This window comes from Pongo pygmaeus, chromosome 11 (assembly GCF_028885625.2).
Source record: "Pongo pygmaeus isolate AG05252 chromosome 11, NHGRI_mPonPyg2-v2.0_pri, whole genome shotgun sequence".
Taxonomy (NCBI): Eukaryota; Metazoa; Chordata; class Mammalia; order Primates; family Hominidae; genus Pongo; species Pongo pygmaeus.
Window position 1 is genome coordinate 134,374,886 of NC_072384.2, and position 17,989 is coordinate 134,392,874.

General features: G+C 50.3%; 1 protein-coding gene across 1 annotated transcript in view; it reads left to right on the forward strand.

Moving 5' to 3' along the window:
- Positions 1–17,989, forward strand: part of MROH2A (maestro heat like repeat family member 2A) — a 59,002-nt gene that overhangs the window by 18,686 nt on the left and 22,327 nt on the right. Inside the window, 17 exon segments of the mRNA XM_054479036.1 lie at positions 232–383; positions 922–1,065; positions 2,198–2,290; positions 2,505–2,583; positions 2,738–2,851; positions 5,502–5,578; positions 6,506–6,625; positions 6,933–7,043; positions 8,891–9,038; positions 10,179–10,219; positions 10,786–10,927; positions 11,223–11,275; positions 11,725–11,832; positions 14,123–14,242; positions 14,441–14,563; positions 15,834–15,986; positions 17,498–17,620. Of these exon segments, the coding sequence (XP_054335011.1) occupies positions 232–383; positions 922–1,065; positions 2,198–2,290; positions 2,505–2,583; positions 2,738–2,851; positions 5,502–5,578; positions 6,506–6,625; positions 6,933–7,043; positions 8,891–9,038; positions 10,179–10,219; positions 10,786–10,927; positions 11,223–11,275; positions 11,725–11,832; positions 14,123–14,242; positions 14,441–14,563; positions 15,834–15,986; positions 17,498–17,620 (1,901 nt within the window).

Here is a 17,989-nt window from a genome sequence, read left to right on the forward strand (position 1 = left end):
CCTTCTCTGTCCTTGAAGGAGAGGGACCCAGACACCCCTGGGTGCTCAGTTCTCGCACACACAGGCACGCAGAGTAAAAATGAAGGTGCTGTGGGGGGCTGGAAGGGCAGGGTGCAGCCTGCTCACTATGGCAAGGCATGAGCACTTCCTCCGGGGAAGCTGGGCTGGGAAGGCTTGGTTCTGCTTCCAGCCCCTCTAGCGCCAAGTGCTTTCCCCTGTTGCTGTTGGTAGCCATGGAGACCTTCTGTGAGACGGTGCAGTTTTATCTGAAGCACCTGGAGGAGAGCGTGTACCCCGTGATGACCGAGAAGCAGTTTGCCCTGAAGGTGTTCCCCATGTATCGCTACTTTGTGACAGTGTGGCTGAGGCACCACAACCCCGAGGTGAGATGCACCCCTCTTAGGAGGGCCTGGTGGTCCCCAGGCCACAGCTCCCCAGCCTGTGGGGCCGGGAGGTGCTGAGAGACCATCGGGTCCAGACTTACTCCCAGGACCCTAGAGGGCAGTGACCTGACTCATGGCAGAGCCGGGGAACTCATGGATGCTGAACGGCTGGGACCTAGGAGCCTCATTCACGAGCCCAGCCTTGATGAAGGTTGGTGATAATCCTGAGAGCACTTGTTACATGCTGGGCACTCTCCCAGCGTCTTACCCATGGGAGCTATTTTCACACCCACTCTGTGATATAGGACTAGTTGGCAAATGAGGAAACTCAGGCACAGAGAGGTTAAGTACCTGCTCAAGGTCATGTGGCTGCTAAGTGGGAGGGACTCAAACCCGGCCGCCTGTGCAGGAAAGACCTTGCTCTGCTTCTGAGGCCCCTTCTGTCCTGTGCCGTTGGATTCTGTGGCTGGGGCTGAGGTCACTGGCCTTGCTGGAGGGTGGTGAGACAATGGGTCCCAGCGCTGGTTTCTGGTGGCAGGTGAAGCTGGGGGTGATCAAGTCCCTGAAACCCATGCTCGGCCTCCTTCTGCCCAACGATGACCTGCGGGAGCAGGTCTACGACTACATCCCCCTGCTGCTGGCGGAGTACCAGGGTGGCCTGGAGGCGCTCTTCATCACGCAGGCGAGCGGCCAGGCAGCCACGGCTCTGGGCAGGAGGCTTAGGGAATTGGGGGCTCCCAAGTGTTTAAGGGGGATGAGTGGGAGCCGGGGGATGTCAGATATTTTGACACTGTGTCAGCAACCTGACATCTGTGCCCTGCAAGGGAGGGGCGTGGAGCCTGGCACCCGTGGGACTCGTGGGAAATGAACACTGCCCTTCCGGGTGGAAGGGACCAAGTGCTGGTCCCTCGGAGGCTGCAGTGAGGCTGTGGCCTTTGCATTAGTTTGTTAGGGTTGCTGTAACAAAGAACCACACATGGGTAGCTTGAAACAACAGAGATGTATTCTCTGTATGTCCTGGAGGTCAGGAGTCCAAACTCAGGGTGTCGGCAGGACTGTGCTCCTTCTAAAGGCTCTAAGGAAGCAAACTCTCTTGCCTCTTCCAGCTTCTGGTGGCCCCACGTGTTCTGTGACAGTGGCGGCATCACTCCAATCTCTCCCTTCCTCATTGCGTGGCCTTTCCCTGTGTGTCCCTCTGTGTCCTCTTCTTACAAGGACACCTACCTGAAATCCAGGATGATCTCACCTCGAGATCCTGAACTAATTCCATCACAAAGACCCTATTTCCAAATAAGGTCACATTCTCAGATTCTGGGCGAGCCTGAATTTTGGAAGGACACCAGTCAACTCAAGGCAGCCTTGGTAAAGGGGTGAGATGTGTGAGATGGAGCCATTGCAGTGTTCCGAGTGGAGCTGTGGCTGGAGCTGGTGCCCATGTAAAGGGATCACTCAGTGGGTCTCAGCTCTTAAAGCAAGGAGTGGAAAGGGATGTGACTGATTTAGGAGCCATTTGTAGATCATTCTGGCTAAAGAATGGGATTCACTTTTAGGTGAAGGAGGCCTTGAATGCCACACTCAGCGGCCTAGCACAGCACTTCCCAAGCCTTGCTGTGGTTAGGAACAACCTGGGGGCTGGGTGAAATGCAGGCTTGGATTCAGCAGGACTGGGGTAGGGCCTGAGAGTCTGCATTTCTAATCAGCTCCCAGGGAATGCTGATGATCAGTGGGTCAGTGGGCCCCTGAGTAGCAAGGGTCGAGAGTTTGACCTTGAGTTGGTAGAAGGTCACCTGCCACCATTTGCCTATCCACTGCAGGTCTTGAGGCAGATCCTGGAAGTGTCAGTCATCACCAACACTCCCGTCCCCCAAATGCAGCTACACACCATTTTCACAGAACTGCACGTCCAGGTGAGGCTGGCAAGCTCAGCTGGACAAGGGCATTCTCTGGGTGGATCAGCAGGAAGCTGGCGGCGGGAGGTGGCCTGGCCCACAACTCATTCGTGTGCTTCCTGATGGGGTGTGAGGCTGTGGTGCCCATTCAGCCCCAGGTATGGTCAGCTGGGCTGCCCCTGCACCTGTGTCCCTGAGATCTCCTCCAGCCTCACTGCACGTCCCTCCCCAGGTGTGCAACAAGGCCCCGGCCCAGCATCAGTACAGCAGCCAGAACCTGATGGAGATGGTCCACTGCTTCGTAGCCCTCGGTGAGGCTCTTCGGCAGGGTGCTCCCTGCCTACCCCGAGGCCTGCAGGGGGCCTCTAGGAGTCCTGGCCCCTCTGAGCGCTGGGACTGGGACTGCCTTGCTGGGCCTGCTCTGGACCCGGTGAGCATGACTAAAGCTGTCCTTCCACCCTGCAGCTCGCTCCTACCCCAAGGAGCTGATGAAGTTCTTCTTCAGCCAGATGGAGACAAACAAGGAGGCCGTCCGCGTGGGGACTCTGAATCTGATTAGGGCTATAGTGAGCGCAGATGGTGAGCAAGGCAGGGCGGGCCAGGGCGGGCCGGGGCGGGCCGGGGCGGGCCGGGGCGGGCCGGGGCGGGCCGGGGCGGGCCGGGGCGGGTCGGGGCAGGCGGGGTGGAGAACAAGGGAGGCAAGTTTCATTCATGTCCGGGCATTACCACTTCCTAGACACTACTGGGTGGGCCAAGAAAGCCAAGGTTCTTGGCTGCTTTGCATTTTCTAAGCTTTAACCTAATCAGCACTGTGGCTTACCCTCCCCACGCCCAACCCTCTGAGTCCGAATTGTTAACCTGAATCCTCCTGCTAACCTCCAAAGCTCAATCAGAGGCTGGATATGAGGCCAAACTACACCACATAGGCATAAGTCTGAAGCCCCGTGGACTCAATACTCAACCATAGTCTACACATCTGATTCTAATTCCTAAGTCCAAACTCTAAACCTAGCCCTGATATTTAAAGAGAACCCCTGTCCCTAACCAAGGCACTAGCTCACACTGTGCCTTTGTGTGAATTTGAAGAAGGCCCCTGTTGGCAGCACGCAGCCCTACAGGTACATAATGGTTAGAAGAGCATGGGCAGCTCCTGCTCAGCCCTAAAGTTGGGTAGCTTTGTTCAGTGCACAAATTGGGCAACTGTATATAAAGGGCCTTGTGCTGCCATTAAACCTTTCTCTTAAAGAAATGCACATTTAAGCAACAATGAAATCCTTTTTTACCTGTTCGATGAATAGAGATGATAATGGCTAGAGTTCACCTGGTCATTTTTCTGTAAAAGGCCAGATAGTAAAAATATTTTTGGCTTTGCAGTCCATATAGTGTCTTTGACAATTACTCAGCTCCACCACTGCAGACCAAAAACAGCTGTGGACTCCTGAGCATGGCTGGTTTTGTAAACTTTATTTACAGGAACAGGCTGTGGGTTATACTTTGCTTATCACTAGATGCTTAGTCTAGGGTCTAGGGTGACAAGAAACCACCTGTGATACTTCACTGACAGAGATGTAAATCAATACATGATTTTGGGTGCTCAGTTGGACAGGGACCAAAATTTGCACTCAGCAATCCAACTTTTTGTCAATTGTCCAAAGGAAATAATTGCCCAAAAGTATTGGACAAAGGTGCTCATTAAAACACTGTATTAAAAGCAAAGCATGAGAAACAGCCTAAATGATTTTCCGTAGGGAGTTTGTGGAATAATGGAATATTATGCAGCTATTAAAAAGTGTGTAGTCAGTCCACTTTTTTGTGGAAGAGCTGCCCTCTTTATATTAAATGTAACAATACAACGCGGGGCAGTACTGATAGCATGACCTTAGTGATGTGGAAGAAATCTATGTTCATTTATGCATATACAGGTCTGGAAGGATACAATCTATTAAAAAGTGGTTATTTTTTATTTTAGTTTTTCAATGAATACATACTATTTTTTTCTTTCATTCAGGGAAATTAGATCTTTTTTTTCTTTTTAATTTTACTCTAAGTTCTGGGATACCTATGCTGAACATGCAGATTTGTTACATAGGTATACATGTGCCATGGTGGTTTTCTGCACCCATCAACCCACCATCTAGGTTTTAAGCCCTGCATGCATTAAATATTTGTCCTAAGGCTCTCCCTCCCCTTTCCCCCAACCCTCTGGCAGGCCCTGGTGTGTGATGTTCCCCTCCCTGTGTCCATGTATTCTCACTGTTCAACTCCCACTTATGAGTGAGAACATGAGGTGTTTGGTTTTCTGTTCCTGTGCTAGTTTGCTGAAGATGGTGGTTTCCAGCTTAGACTGGATAAAGAAAATGTGGCGCATATACACCATGGAATACTATGCAGCCATATACTATTTTTATAATCAGAAACAGTTTGCATCTTCAAGATGAAAACTCTCAATTGTCTCATGCTCACTTAGTGCCTGACTGCCACCTTCTACCTGCTCTCATTTCCTTTTTCCTACTCTGGGGTTGACTTAGTAACACCTAGCCTTGAACACAGTATCATCCTGAATGTCTAACTCTACCTCCATCCACACCAGCCCTCTCCAGAACCTTCTCATGGCTCTTTCTTGCCCCTCTTAAGCTTCCTCCTTTAGTTGAGTGTGCTGTCATCAGTTGTACAACTAGCAAACACTTGCCCAGCACTTACAGTGTGTCAGGCACTGTGTTAACTCTGTGAGAGAGGCACTGTCATTATCAACCCTTTACAGGCGAGGAAACTGAGGCACAGAGGGGCTACATAATTCATTCTAGGTCCCACAGCTGGGATGCGGTGGAGCCAGGATTTGAACCCAGGCAAGGCCTGGTGTCAGGACCCATGCTCTTCACGGTGGTGATTTGCAACCTCTGTGTGCCCACTGCATGCCCAGTTCGTGCTCAGTGCTCTGTTCCCAGCTGCAGGGCACTAAAGAGCTCATAGGCAGAGATCTTGCCCTCAAGGCGAGTTCACCTGGGTTCAAATGAGATACACGCAAAGCAGTGGCCAAGGGAACGAGGCATGGAAACAACAGAGGGGAGGGAGATGGCCAGGGAGAGCATGGCCAGGGAGGCTCCTAAGAAAGTGCCCCTGAGCTTGGGGAATGTGGGAGGAGCCAGAACGCGAGGCCCTGATATGGGGCGAGCCACCTGACATCTCTCTGAGCCGCAGCCCTCCAGCCCACCCAGTTTTCCTCCTTCAGAGCCCAGGATGAGTATCAGGGCCATCTACCTGGCTATCCGGGTGGTCAAGAACACCATCTCTGATACCCGGTCCAAGGTAACAGGGCAAAGACCTGGAAATGGGGGGCACTCAGGGGACCCTGCCAGGGAGGCAAAGGGAAGTCTGGACTCTGGGAGGCAGAGGAGGCTTTTGGTGGAAAACCCTGCTTTCCATCGGGTCTCGGCTGGGGCTGCAGGATGGCGAGGCCAGTGAAAGCTGAGGTTCCACTCTCGAGACCTCATTCTCTCCATGGATCTAGAGTTTTCGAGTGGTGTGTCTCAGGCGCCACCTTGGACCCAGCAGAGGCCGAGTAAATCCAGCTGCAGCTAGAGTCATTCGGCTGCCAAGGGTTTTGTTAAGGTCTTTATCACATGTGAAAAAAGCAACTAAGGGGTACTCCTCTACCCGCCCTCAAAAGGCTGAAAACCACAGTCCCAGGCTCCATGGCAGCCACATCCACCTTGGAGAGGAGCTTGGTTCTGGCCACAGGCTGGGGAAGGGAGGTCCAGCGTAGTGAGGGTCTGCACAGCAGTTTTGAGGAATATCAGAGAGGGAATGGAGGAGAATGGGGGCTAGAGATTTAGGCAGAGCTGTCTTCAGTACCTGGAGGCTGTGGAGGGAAGAGAGAAGAGGCTCATTCTGCATCTCCTGCACATAGTGATTCTCATCAATGGAGAAAGCCCCAGGGAATCCAGGATAACAGATGGGCTCCCCACAGCAAGGGCTGCTAGAATGGAGCAGCCTAGGTTGGAAGGGAGGGAGGGAGCTTTGTGTCTCTCCAAGGCTCAATGAGGCTCCTAGGTGGGCATGCTGCAGAGCAGGACCCCGGATGAGGCAGGGGGAGGTGCGCAGAGTGGGCAGTAATCAGCCCCTGAGGCCCCTTCTAGCCCAGAGCACCCCCAATTCCTAGCTCTCTATGTCACAGTATTGGGTGCCCTGGAGCCCACCCCAACCCCCAGCACGTCCACGGTCCTGTCCCCTCAGGTGAGGATGGCTATTCTCCGCATCATTGGGCAGTTGGCTCTCTCTGGCTACCAGGAGAGAATCAAAGGCTGGGGCCTGAAGTACGTGTCTGTGCAACTGACCTTATCCACCTACAAACTGGTGAGTGGCCCTAATATGCAGACCATAGAGCAGCTGGACTTGGAAATGGTTTCCACAGTGCAGAGGGGAGAATGCCACTCAGCATACCTGTGTTGAAACCTGCGTATCCGTTCACGACATGAGTTCATAGATACACAGTGAACCTGCAGGTGACAATGTGTGGGGTCCCAGCTCTGAGCATTCTGTAGGCTCAGTGTCTGGGCATGGAACCCCTGGGGAGTGAGGAGGCCATACCCGAGGCCATACCCGAGACCACAGCAAGCCCCTGCCAGTCCACAAGTGGGAATCCCTTGGTTCTTTCTTCCAGACAAATCGCCGGGAGAACTTTTATCAGAGGGACTTGGAGGAGAGGATGGTCCACAAAGTCACCATGGACACTGTGAAGATCATTACCTCTTCTGTCAGTGGGATGACCAACGTGAGTGGGCCCTGCCCCATCCACACATTGGGTCACCATGCCAGGCTGGGGGTGAACCACACATGCCTAGAATTCTACATCTTTGCTTCTTCCGTTCCTGCTGTCTAGAGCGTCGAGGGGCCTTCCTCTTCCAGTTGCCTGGAATTACTCAAAACCCAGTTCCAAAGCCAGGTCCTTGATGAGAACTTACTCTTCATCTCTGTACCCCTAGAAGCTGGGCAGTGCACGATCTCAGCATGGCTGGCAGTATCAGTCTGTATCATTTGAGCGAGTACCTGAAATGTGTCCATTACTTTTAGGCCCGTGTGTGTGTGTGTGTGTGTGTGTGTGTGTGTGTAGACCAATGATTTTCATGGTTTAATTTTGTAAACATTCATTGAATTCTTACTCTGTGAAAGACAGGACAGAGGAGTGTGCACTAGGAGGACTCAGTGTGACCGGAAGGAGTTCACAGACTATGGGAGAAACAAATGTGTCAACTTTTAATTGCAACAAAATGTGATGTAGCAATAAGATAGGAAAAATGTACCATGACAGCATCAAGGAGGGAATGATTATTCACTAAGTGAGGCTGCAGGCTAGATGATCCCTGTCCAGCGACAGCTTTTTTTAATTGCAGAAATAATAATAATCATCATCATCATCATAGCTACAGTCCATGTGGCACCCACATATAGCAGGTATACTGTACTAGGTGTGCAACATGTACAATCTTGTTTAATTATCCCAGCAACTACCTGCATAGAGGGTAGTTGTTATCCTGATTTTGTAGATGAAGAAACTGAGACCCAGAGGGTTTCATTAATTTGCTCAAGGCCTCACAGCTGGTAAACAATAGAGCCAGGATTGAAATTTCCTTTGTAATTCACCATGCTGTCTTTATGGGGAAGCCCAAGAGCTGTGAGATTCTAGTCCTGGTGGCTGGAACAGGTTAAGCCATTGCACTTGATAGTTGGTAGCACAAGAGCCTCACCTTCAACTCCTAGGGGTGGGGGTGGGGTGGAGAGGGATTACAATTAGTTGGGGGTGTTGAACGGTCACCCAGGGAGAGAGGAGATGGTGGGGTGAAGTTGGAAACACAGCTCCAAGAATCCATATCGATCAGGGTTCTCCAGAGAAACAGAACCAGTAGAAGACATATATAGTCTGGTTTATTTTAAGGAAGTGACTCATGCAGTTGTGGGGGCTGGCAAGTCTGACACCTGCGTGGCAGGCCAGCAGGCTGGAGACTCTAGCAGGGGCGGATGCTGCAGCCTTGTGGCTGAATATCTTCTTCCTCAGAGAAACCTCAGCATTTCACTCTTAAGGCGTTTCACCCACCTGTGTTATTGAGGATAATCTCTTTTATGGATTATGCACTTTCGTCACACCTATAAACTACAAGCTACCTTCACAGCAACACCTAGATATGTGTTTGACTGAATGATTAGGTACTCTCGCCTAATCAAGTTGACACACAAAACTGACCGTCATACCAGGCACACACAACTGGATCATCTGCCCAGGGTGCCCCTCTAGAGGACTTGGGATCAGAGGGAGGGCCCTGGATGAGGAGGGTGTGATGGGTGTGGGTTTGTATGAGGCTGGCAGCGACAGGAGTTGGGCAACAGGGATGCTGGCCCCAGCAGGGACTAGCAGACTCTCTTGCCACGTCAGGGTGGGTGACACTTAAATGCCCCTGACAAAGACTGGGGTTGGTGATGGAGCCAGTTCAGGGCTGAGACTGTCAGGGGACATCTCTGGGGAAGCGGGGATGGGGTGGCACCATGGCAGAGCCTGACTGTTCTCCTTAGAGGCTCAGGGCTTGGGCTAATTCTGAGCCCCTTTCTCTCCCACCCCCACCCCAGGAGTTTTGGGTGAGGCTCCTGTGCTACATCATGGAAACAGACTACATGGAAGCTTTGACTCCTATCTGTATCAGTCTCACAAACCTGGCAGAACACCAGCTCCATGGCCAGGATGTGGATGTCAGCGTGGCTGGCAAGAGCAGGCAAGGTGAGCAAAGTTCCTGTGCCAGCTGGTTGGATTGGGCAGGTGGGCTGGCTCCTTGTCTGGGAATGCCCACCTCTCTCCACATTCCTCCCACCCTCATTCCCCCTTCTCCTGGAAACATCCAAGTCCAAATTAATACTATTAATGCCTACCTGATCATATCTAGGACGTGTTAGAATTGTGTAAACTTCCTTCTGGATAGCTCACTCCTCATGTCCTGTCCCCCCAGCCCACACCCCTGGTCCAGATCCCATCCTTGGGAGCTCCCGGCCCACCCTTTCCCATGTATGACCTTACTGGGCCTCTGCTCTGTCTGGCTTCTCTGAGCCAGCTAGAGTAACTGTAGGCATCCCATCCTCTGTAGACAACCCTCACTGTGGTCCACTCAGAGTGGGCACTGTTAAGAGCTCTCACTGGTGGTGAGAGCCACCAGGCTCTCAAAACAACTATGCCCACCTACCATGCTTGCTCCTGTCCCCTTCCCTCCCACCTCTGGCCCCAAGGGCATGGCTGGTGATGGAGGTGATTGATGGGGTCCTTTAGGATCCAGGGCTAGCAAAGGGCAGAGCCTGCTCTCTGACTTTGATCTAAACAAGCCGGCCAGTTGATACTCTGAGGTCTTCCTCATGCCCCTCTCACTCTTGACTCTGACTGAGTCCTCTCCAGGTCCCTTGCTCTGGCACCTTCTCAGCAGGCCTGGCCTTGCCCTTGTCCATTTGTTTGTGCGCTGTTGGTTTGCTTTTCATGGGCTCATTGGCTCCCAAAGCCTGTGGAGAGAGTCAGCAGTAGGTAGAATGGCAGTGTCTAATTACTTTTGGCTCAACAGAGGACAGGGTTCACAGCAGGAGACAAAACATTGTCATGGAAAGTCTTGGTGTCCACTACAAAATGCGCATGGCCTGAAAAGAGCATCTTCTAAACCTCAACCCATTAGCACGATTCTCCCCTCTTCCCAGGATAAGTGAAATGTAATGATGTTCTTAGGAAATTCCTTGTGCCAACCCGTTCTCCATTCTGGGGATTTGGGGAACAAGATCATGTTGGGGAGGAAGCTTCTAGGGTAAAGTTCCTAGATGGGGACATAGGAGCATGTCCTGGTACAAGCCAGGAAGGCTCAGCTGGGGTTGCATTTCCTTCAATCAGTGGACCTGCCTGCACCTCAGAAGCTGCTGGCCCGTCTTCTGGTGAGTGGCTGACCTGCACCATGCCCTGGCCTGGCAAGGCCATGCCCTGTGGCACCTCTTCCTTAAGCTCCTAATTCCCAGAGCCCCAGAGGTATGAAGAAGCTGAGGTGCAATGAGGGAGTTTGATGCTTGGCAGGACAGATCATTCCATGTCCCTGAAATTCCTCTCGAGTTTGGTAGAAGCAGTGCACTTGTAATAACTGGGGAGCTGGCCTGGACCTGCTTTTAGATTCCTCTGCCCAAAGCATCCCTACTACACTGCCAATGCCTGCCTACCCACCCCTGGGGGTTGGCTCAGTCCAGGACCCATGAGTTCTCCTCTTTATGTTAACTGTGGACACTCATCCATATTGCACTGAAGCCTGGGGTGGAGAGGGAGCCCAGGTCTGGCCCCCATCCCCCATCCTTCCTGTAGTGTCCTCTGCAGGTGCACTCTCTATTTGAAATCCCTATTTGAAAACCACCCATCTTGTCCAGCTCCTCCCTTTAAAAATGAGGACAATGAGCTCCAAGACAAGGAGGAAGGTGCTCAGGTGCTACTTCACTGGAGTCTTGGTGCCCTCCAGGTGCTGATGTCATCACCTTACAAGGGGGAGGGTCGTGGGATAGCCATGCTCAATCTCTTGAGGACGCTGAGCCAGAGCATCGCACCCTCCATGGCCGACATGTGGGAGCTGGAGATTCCGCTACTGGTCCGGTACCTGGAAGGTGAGGTTCCTGGGGAGCCCATCCCAAGCCATCCCTCCAATCTGTGTACATGCTGGGGTTCTAGTCACATGGCTTGAATAACGAGAGCTGAGGCTCACAGTTGACCCACACAGCCAGCCCACTTTTGTCCTAGTTGAGCAGCTTGGGAAGGTGAGGAGTGCAATGCAACGTGTGATGTGTTCATCCATGGAGGGCCTGAAATGCCATGCTAAGGAGGCATAGAGGGCCTTGAATACCAGGCTTAGGGGAGCAGTGGAAGAAAGTGGCATGTGTGACCATGCATGTGTTCCTGCAGAACATACTGAGTTCACTTGGGATCAGAAAGCCTGGGAAGACAAGCTGATTCAGGTAAAGGGGTAACAAGTTTGCTGAGGCCTGGGAGGAGAAAGATGGGAGCAGATGGAAAGGCATTTGGTGGGCTGGGCACGTAAGGAGTTTAGAAGCCCCTAAAGGACATGTTCTCCTTCTGTCAGAGAAGACTTGGGAGTTACAAAATCTATAGCTGTGTCCATCCCCAGGGGAGAACTGAGAGAACCTTCCATCCTGAGAGCCAGGTGCCCAGGAGGGCAGCAGGGAGTGACACCCTGCTAGCCGCCAGAGCCACAGCCATTCCTCAGACCCACAGAACATTATTAGCACTGGATCAGGGATCTATGGACTTAGTGATCTGGAGATGTGGACAAGGGAAGCGAGAGAGGGCAAGTCACTACTCAAGGTCACGTAGCATTCCCAGAGCCCAGGCAAGAACAAGGATGAAGGCCTTTGGCCCTTCCCACCAACGTCTTGTGCCTCCCCAGTTTCTGCGAAACTCCCTCAAGAAGACCCGGGGGTCTAGCTGGAGCCTGCGCTTGAGCAAAGAGCTGAACAACCAGATTGCGAGCTTTGACAGCCCCTCTCTGGAGAAGGTTTGTCTTCACAGGGACAGGAGAGTTTGGATGGGGAGTAGACTCCAGGGATGATGGAGTGGAGAGGATCACACCGTGTGTGTGAGATCAGCTGGACCTGTGGCTGTTTACAGGGTCCTGGGAGGAGAGGAGGGTGGTCTGGATTGGTGGTTTTAGTTTAGTTTCGTTTTTTTTGTTGTTTGTTTTGTTGATCCTCCAGACTCTGGTTAGCAATCACATGTGTATATTTCTCTGTAAACACAAAACTATACCACATTGCTACAAAATTCTAAAACATTGTTGAAAGAAATCAGTGAGGGTCTCAATAAATAGAAAGCACTGCATGTTCATGGATTGAAAGATGCTATAGTTCAAATGGTGATACTCTCCATATTTATCTTCAGTTTTAGCATGACACCTATCACAATCCAAGCTAGTTCTTTTTTTTTTTTCCAGAGACTGACAAATTGATCCTAAAATTTATATGGAAATACCAGGGGCTCTGAATAGCCAACAAAATTATGAGAAGAAGAATAAAGTTGGAGGACTCAAACTTCTCAATTTCAACTTCTTACACAACTGCAGTAAAACTCCTCACACAATTACAGTAAACAAGACAGTGAGATACTGGCATAAGGACAGATTGATAAAATAGAAGTGAGAGTCCAGAAATAAACTCTCACATTTATGAATAATTTATTTTCAAGAAGGGTGCCAAGACAATTCAGTGGGGAAAGAATAGTTTTTTTCAACAAATGGGGCTAGGATAACTAGAAATCCACATGCAAAAGAATGAAATTGGATACCTTCCTCACACCACACATAAAGCTGAATCAAAACGAATCACAGACCTAAATAAAAGAACTAAAATTATAAAATTCTAGAAAAACACAGGATAAATCTTGTGACCTTGGGTTAGGCAAAGCCTTCTTAGAGATGACACCAAAAAGCACAAGTGACAAAAAGAAATAAATTGGACATCATGAAAATTAAAACCTCTTGTGCTAAAAATAATACAATAGAGAAAGTGAAAAAGAAGCACGTTAAGGAAGAATATGTTCTTCTGTAACAGATCAAAGACTTAAGTGTACAAAATAAAATAGAACCATGGAACAACTAGAAGAATACATTGATGAATATTTTTATAATCTTAATATGGAATAGGCTTTATATGCTTGCAAAGAAACCAAGAAAGATGAGGGAAAAGAGGTAAACTTTATAGATATTAACATTTTTTTGTGTGCTTCTACTACTTCCTGTTTGTTTTCTCATCTCCGAAAACAATAATATTTACCTTATGGAGTCGTGGTGAGGATTTAATGAAATACGGATGGTTGTTCTTATTATGCCTCCAAATATAAAACAAAATTCTTACAAATAACAAAGAAGAAACCCACCAAAAAATGGGAAAAAGAATATAGCCAGAAATTCAAAGAATTAAAACGAATCATGATAATATGAAAAGATGATCAGCACAACTAATAATCAGAGAAACACATCACAGTGAGAATGTTCCGCTTCTCACTGATCATGATGTATGTTGGGGAGTAGGTGGAGAAATTGCACTTAGGTTTGTTGGAGGGAGTGTAAATTGGTTCAACTTACACAGGAGTTGAACAAATTTACACTTCCCCCTTTAACACGTATAACATGCCTGCCCTTATATAGTATAACCTCCCAGAATAACCTGAATATTTATTTTATTTATTTTTGTTTAATTTTTTATTTCCATAGATTTTTGGCGAACTGGTGGTCTTTGGTTACATGAATAAATGGGAATTTGCAAGATTTTGGTGCACCCATCACCCAAGCAGTATACGCTGCACCCAATTTGTAGTCTTTTATCCCCCACCCCTTTCCTACCCTTTCCCACTGAGTCCCCAAAGTCCACCGTAGCATTCTTATGCCTTAGCATCCTCATAGCTTAGTTCCCACTTACGAGTGAGAACATACGACGTTTGCTTTTCCATTCCTAAGTTACTTAGAATAATAGTCTCCAGTCTCATCCAGGTTACTGCAAATGCCAGTAATTCATTCTTTTTTATGGCTGAGTAATATTCCATTATATATATAAAAAATATAAACTGATATATATATATATATCAGTTTCTTTATCCACTCGTTGATTGATGGGCATTTGGGCTGGTTCCACATTTTTGCACTTGTGAATTGTGCTGCTATAAACGTGTGTGCAAGTATCTTCTGCACATTAAAAAAAATTGAAGAATATGTAGCAAACTCTCTACAACAGCATCTCCTGAAGGCTGGCTGTAGGGAGGCCTGAGCTCCTTCCTCCCTTTTGCCTCTCCAGGGCTTTCTGTACCGGGCCTTGGGCTTCACGTTGGCCACAGGCCTGGAGGCCAGCAAGGTGGAGGTCCTGCTGTTGGAGCTACTGTACAAGACGGACTACAGCAATGACTTTGACAGTGAGGTGAGGGTGCCTGCAGCCCCCTCCTGTCCACCAGATGCCTCTGGACCCTCAGGGACATGTGTGTTCATGTGGCTGCATGCGTTTTGTGTGTGTGTGTGTGTGTGTGTTCATGTGTGTGTGCCTTGCACGTGTGTGTGTGGGATCCTTCTCTGCCCACTGGCCCCTGCCCTCACCCTGGCTGGCTGGGTCTCCCTGCAGGGTGTGATTATGTGCTTTGGCCTGTGTGCCCGGGGCCAGGTAAAAACGGTGCTGAATGTGCTTCATGACTTCGAGGAGAGGATCCAGGAGTCAGAGCAGTCCTGGCAGATCAGTGCTTGGCGGGTAAGCCACCTTCCCTCCACAACTGGGTCTTGGGATCTCTTAGCACGGTGTTCTGGGCACTGACACAAAGTCCTTTCTAGATCTCAGTAGGAAACTTGCCTCACATGGAGTCTCCTGTCATCAAAATGGCTGAGACATTGTCTTAGTCTAAGACCTCCTGGGCAAAGCTTTTGCTATTGGATCATCTTAAAAATGCAGGGTGGGCCTTTCTAGGACCCAGATACTGTCACGGAGTCCCAGCCCCTTGCTACTCATGGTGGGGTTCTCAGACTGGCAGTGGGGACTCCCTGGGTGCTGACTGGAAATGTAGAGTCCCAGGCCCCACCCAGACCCACAGGATTTGAAGAAGCTGTTCAGGTAGTGCTCAGTGGGTGCTTGACACTAGGAGCTCTGCCTCAGTGAATGGACGGTGCTGGGACTGAGGGGCTCTAGCCACTGTTGCAGGGTGAGAACACTGAAGCTTGTCCATAGGCGTGCGGCTGGTTCACTGGTGAAGCCAGGATTTGGACCCAGACAGCCCACGGCCCCATCCTCTGGAGGCTGCCCCTCCCTGCCACAGGAGATGGTCCCACCAGCTGGTTGAGCTCCTAGTGGGAAACCATCTGAAACCATCACCCACGCCTCAGGCTTTGCCCTTGACCTGGAACACTTGCCCTGGGGTCTGGTTGTTTGAATGAAGAAAATCTAGAGAGTCCCAGGCTTCGTTCCAGCTTTTCTGCAAAGAGGAACCGACACCTGGATTTCTACTCAGTCTGGCAGGGCACTGGGGCCCCTGCTCCCCATCCACAGTGGGTTTGGTGGCCTCCAACATCTCCTCCCACTCAGAGATTGTTCTGAGGGTGTGAGCACCGTGAGGGCAAGGTGGAGGCTGTCGGTTCTTGCTGGATCTCCAGCCTCATGTGTGCCTGACCCGTAGCCGGTGCCTGGTAGGTGAAGCTATGAGGTGTGCAAGCAGCCTCTGTTTAGGGGTATTCACATGAGCACCTCCCCCCACAGCTGATGGGTGGTCTGGGCGTCTATAGCCCTAGTCTGTCTTGCTCATTACTGCATGCCCAGTGTCTGGTGTCTAGTAGATGCTCAGTAAAGATGCATTGAGTGAATGAATGCATGCATGAAAATACGATGAACATTTCAGGCACCCAGAAAACAGTCAGGTGAAGCACTGCCAGCTGACTCGATGGATCCTTTGGTCGTGTGGCCAGAGACCATCACCTGCATCTGGAGCAGCCCCTGCTGCCCCCAGTGGTTCTTTTTCTCTTTGACCTCGTAGAAGGACCATCCCTGGAGGCGGGAGACAGTGAAAAGTGCCCTCATGGTGATGTATAGCTGCGTGGCCTCCTACTGCCACCCCCAGTTGCTCCTCAACCTCGTGGACAGCCCCATCACCACTAAGATCATTCACCATTATGTCAGCAGCTGCCAGGTAGCCCCATCTGGTGCCTGGGGGGATGTCTTCTGGACCAGGCTGGTGGGTAGTAGCCTTCTGCCACTCTCTGGGCACCTGCATCCCTACCCAGGGGACATCCAGGCATCATACCTGATGCCCAGCATGTGGGAAGCCCATTGCCCAAATGTGCTGTTCTCTGTGCTTTGGTGTCATGCAGAGGTGCTGGGGGAGTTGAGGATAGCCCCTCTTCCAGAGTGCTGGGTGGGGTCTCCAGAAGCCACAAGATGAGCCCCACATCTTCCCAGCCTTAACCACTCCCTCTGCCCTTGCCTCTGGCCCTCTCTGACACTGACCCAGACCCTTTCATAAGGAACAAGAGGTGGGGTTGTCTTCAAAGACATGCAAAGGGACTGGCTATTTTCTTGGAATGGCAAGGAGGGGAAAACACAGAGAATAAAGCAAAAACTGTTTTTATTTTTTAAAACTGTGGCAAAATACACATAACATAAAGTTTATCATCATAACCGTTTTTAAGTATATGTATAGTTCAGTGGCATGAGGTACATTCACGTTGTTGTGCAGCTGTCACTGCCATCTGTCTCCAGAATTCTTCATTTTACAAAACCAAAATCCTATATCCATTCAACACCAACTCTCCATTCCCTTCTCCCCCCAGCCCTGGCAACCACCTTTACTCTTTCTGTCTGTGTGGCTTTGACTAGTCCAGGTACCTCATCTAAGTGCAATCATAATGATAGTTGTCCTTGTGTGTCTGGCTTATTTCATTTATCATAATGTTCTGAAGGTTCGTCCATGTAAAAGCAATCATTTTCTCAATAACCTCTCCTGCCTCTACGGTAACACATAGGGCTCAGGGCCCCTGGTCACTGAAGGCGGCCCCTGAGCTGCTTCGCTGCCCTCAGGAGGCTTGGGAAGGTGGCATCTTCCGTGGTGTATTAGTTGGTTTTAACGCTGCTGCTAAAGGCGTACCTGAAACTGGGAACAAAAAGAGGTTTACTTGGACTTAGAGTTCCACATGACTAGGGTGGCCTCAGAATCATGGCGGGAGACAAAAGGCACTTCTTACATGGTGGCAGCAAGAGAAAAATGAGGAATAAGCAAAAGTGGAAACCCCTGATAAACCCATCAGATCTTATGAGACTTACTCACTATCATGAGAATAGCATGGGAGAGACTGGCCCCCATGATTCAATTACCTCCCACTGGGTCCCTCCCACAACACATGGGAATTCTGAGAGTTACAATTCAAGTTGAGATTTGAATGGGGACACACCCAAACTATATCATGTGTGGACCCAGGTGCTGCACCTCACCTCGTATCCCCGCCATGTGCCTGTGGCCCTGCCATGTGGCAGGTGCTCCATTCATGTGGTCGAAGGACAGAGTGAGGCTGGCCATCTCTCAGAGCATTCAACATTGAACCCTTTCTTCAGAGCAGAGGGAGTCCAGGAGCAGAGGCTGCAGCTTGGATTCTTCTGGGGCTGCTCACAAACATTCTCTCCCTCCTTTTCCCCTTCTGGGATCAGGACGTCTGTCTCAAAATGGCCTTCATGAAGAGTGTTGTGCAGGTTACCAAGGCCATCAACAACATCAAGGACCTGGAGGACTTTCACTTTGCCCAGAAGACGACTCTTACCAGCATCATAGTGGTAAGCTGGGTGGAGCACCTCCTTGGTCCTGGTCCTGGTTTGGAGTCTAACTCCCTGTGGTGAGAGGTTTTCAAAGTTCCTGAGGGCATCTGCAGAGCTCTCTGAAGTCCTTCCCTGTCTTGGCTCTGCTTTGTCCTAACTGTAGGAGTTCTGAGAATGATTTTTGTATCTGATAAAGGGTTTCACAGCCAGTCAACTGTTTGGAAACCAGGGTGGGAGATTCTGGCTGTCTTGGGTCCTGCAGTGCTCAGGGCAACTGGTTCAGGCCTGATAGACAGAGATTCCCTGGGCCGGCTTAGCTGTAGCTTCCCTGTCTCTCCGTGGGAGCCTTAGGGGCAGGGACCTGCTGGAAGCAGGACTTAGAGTGAA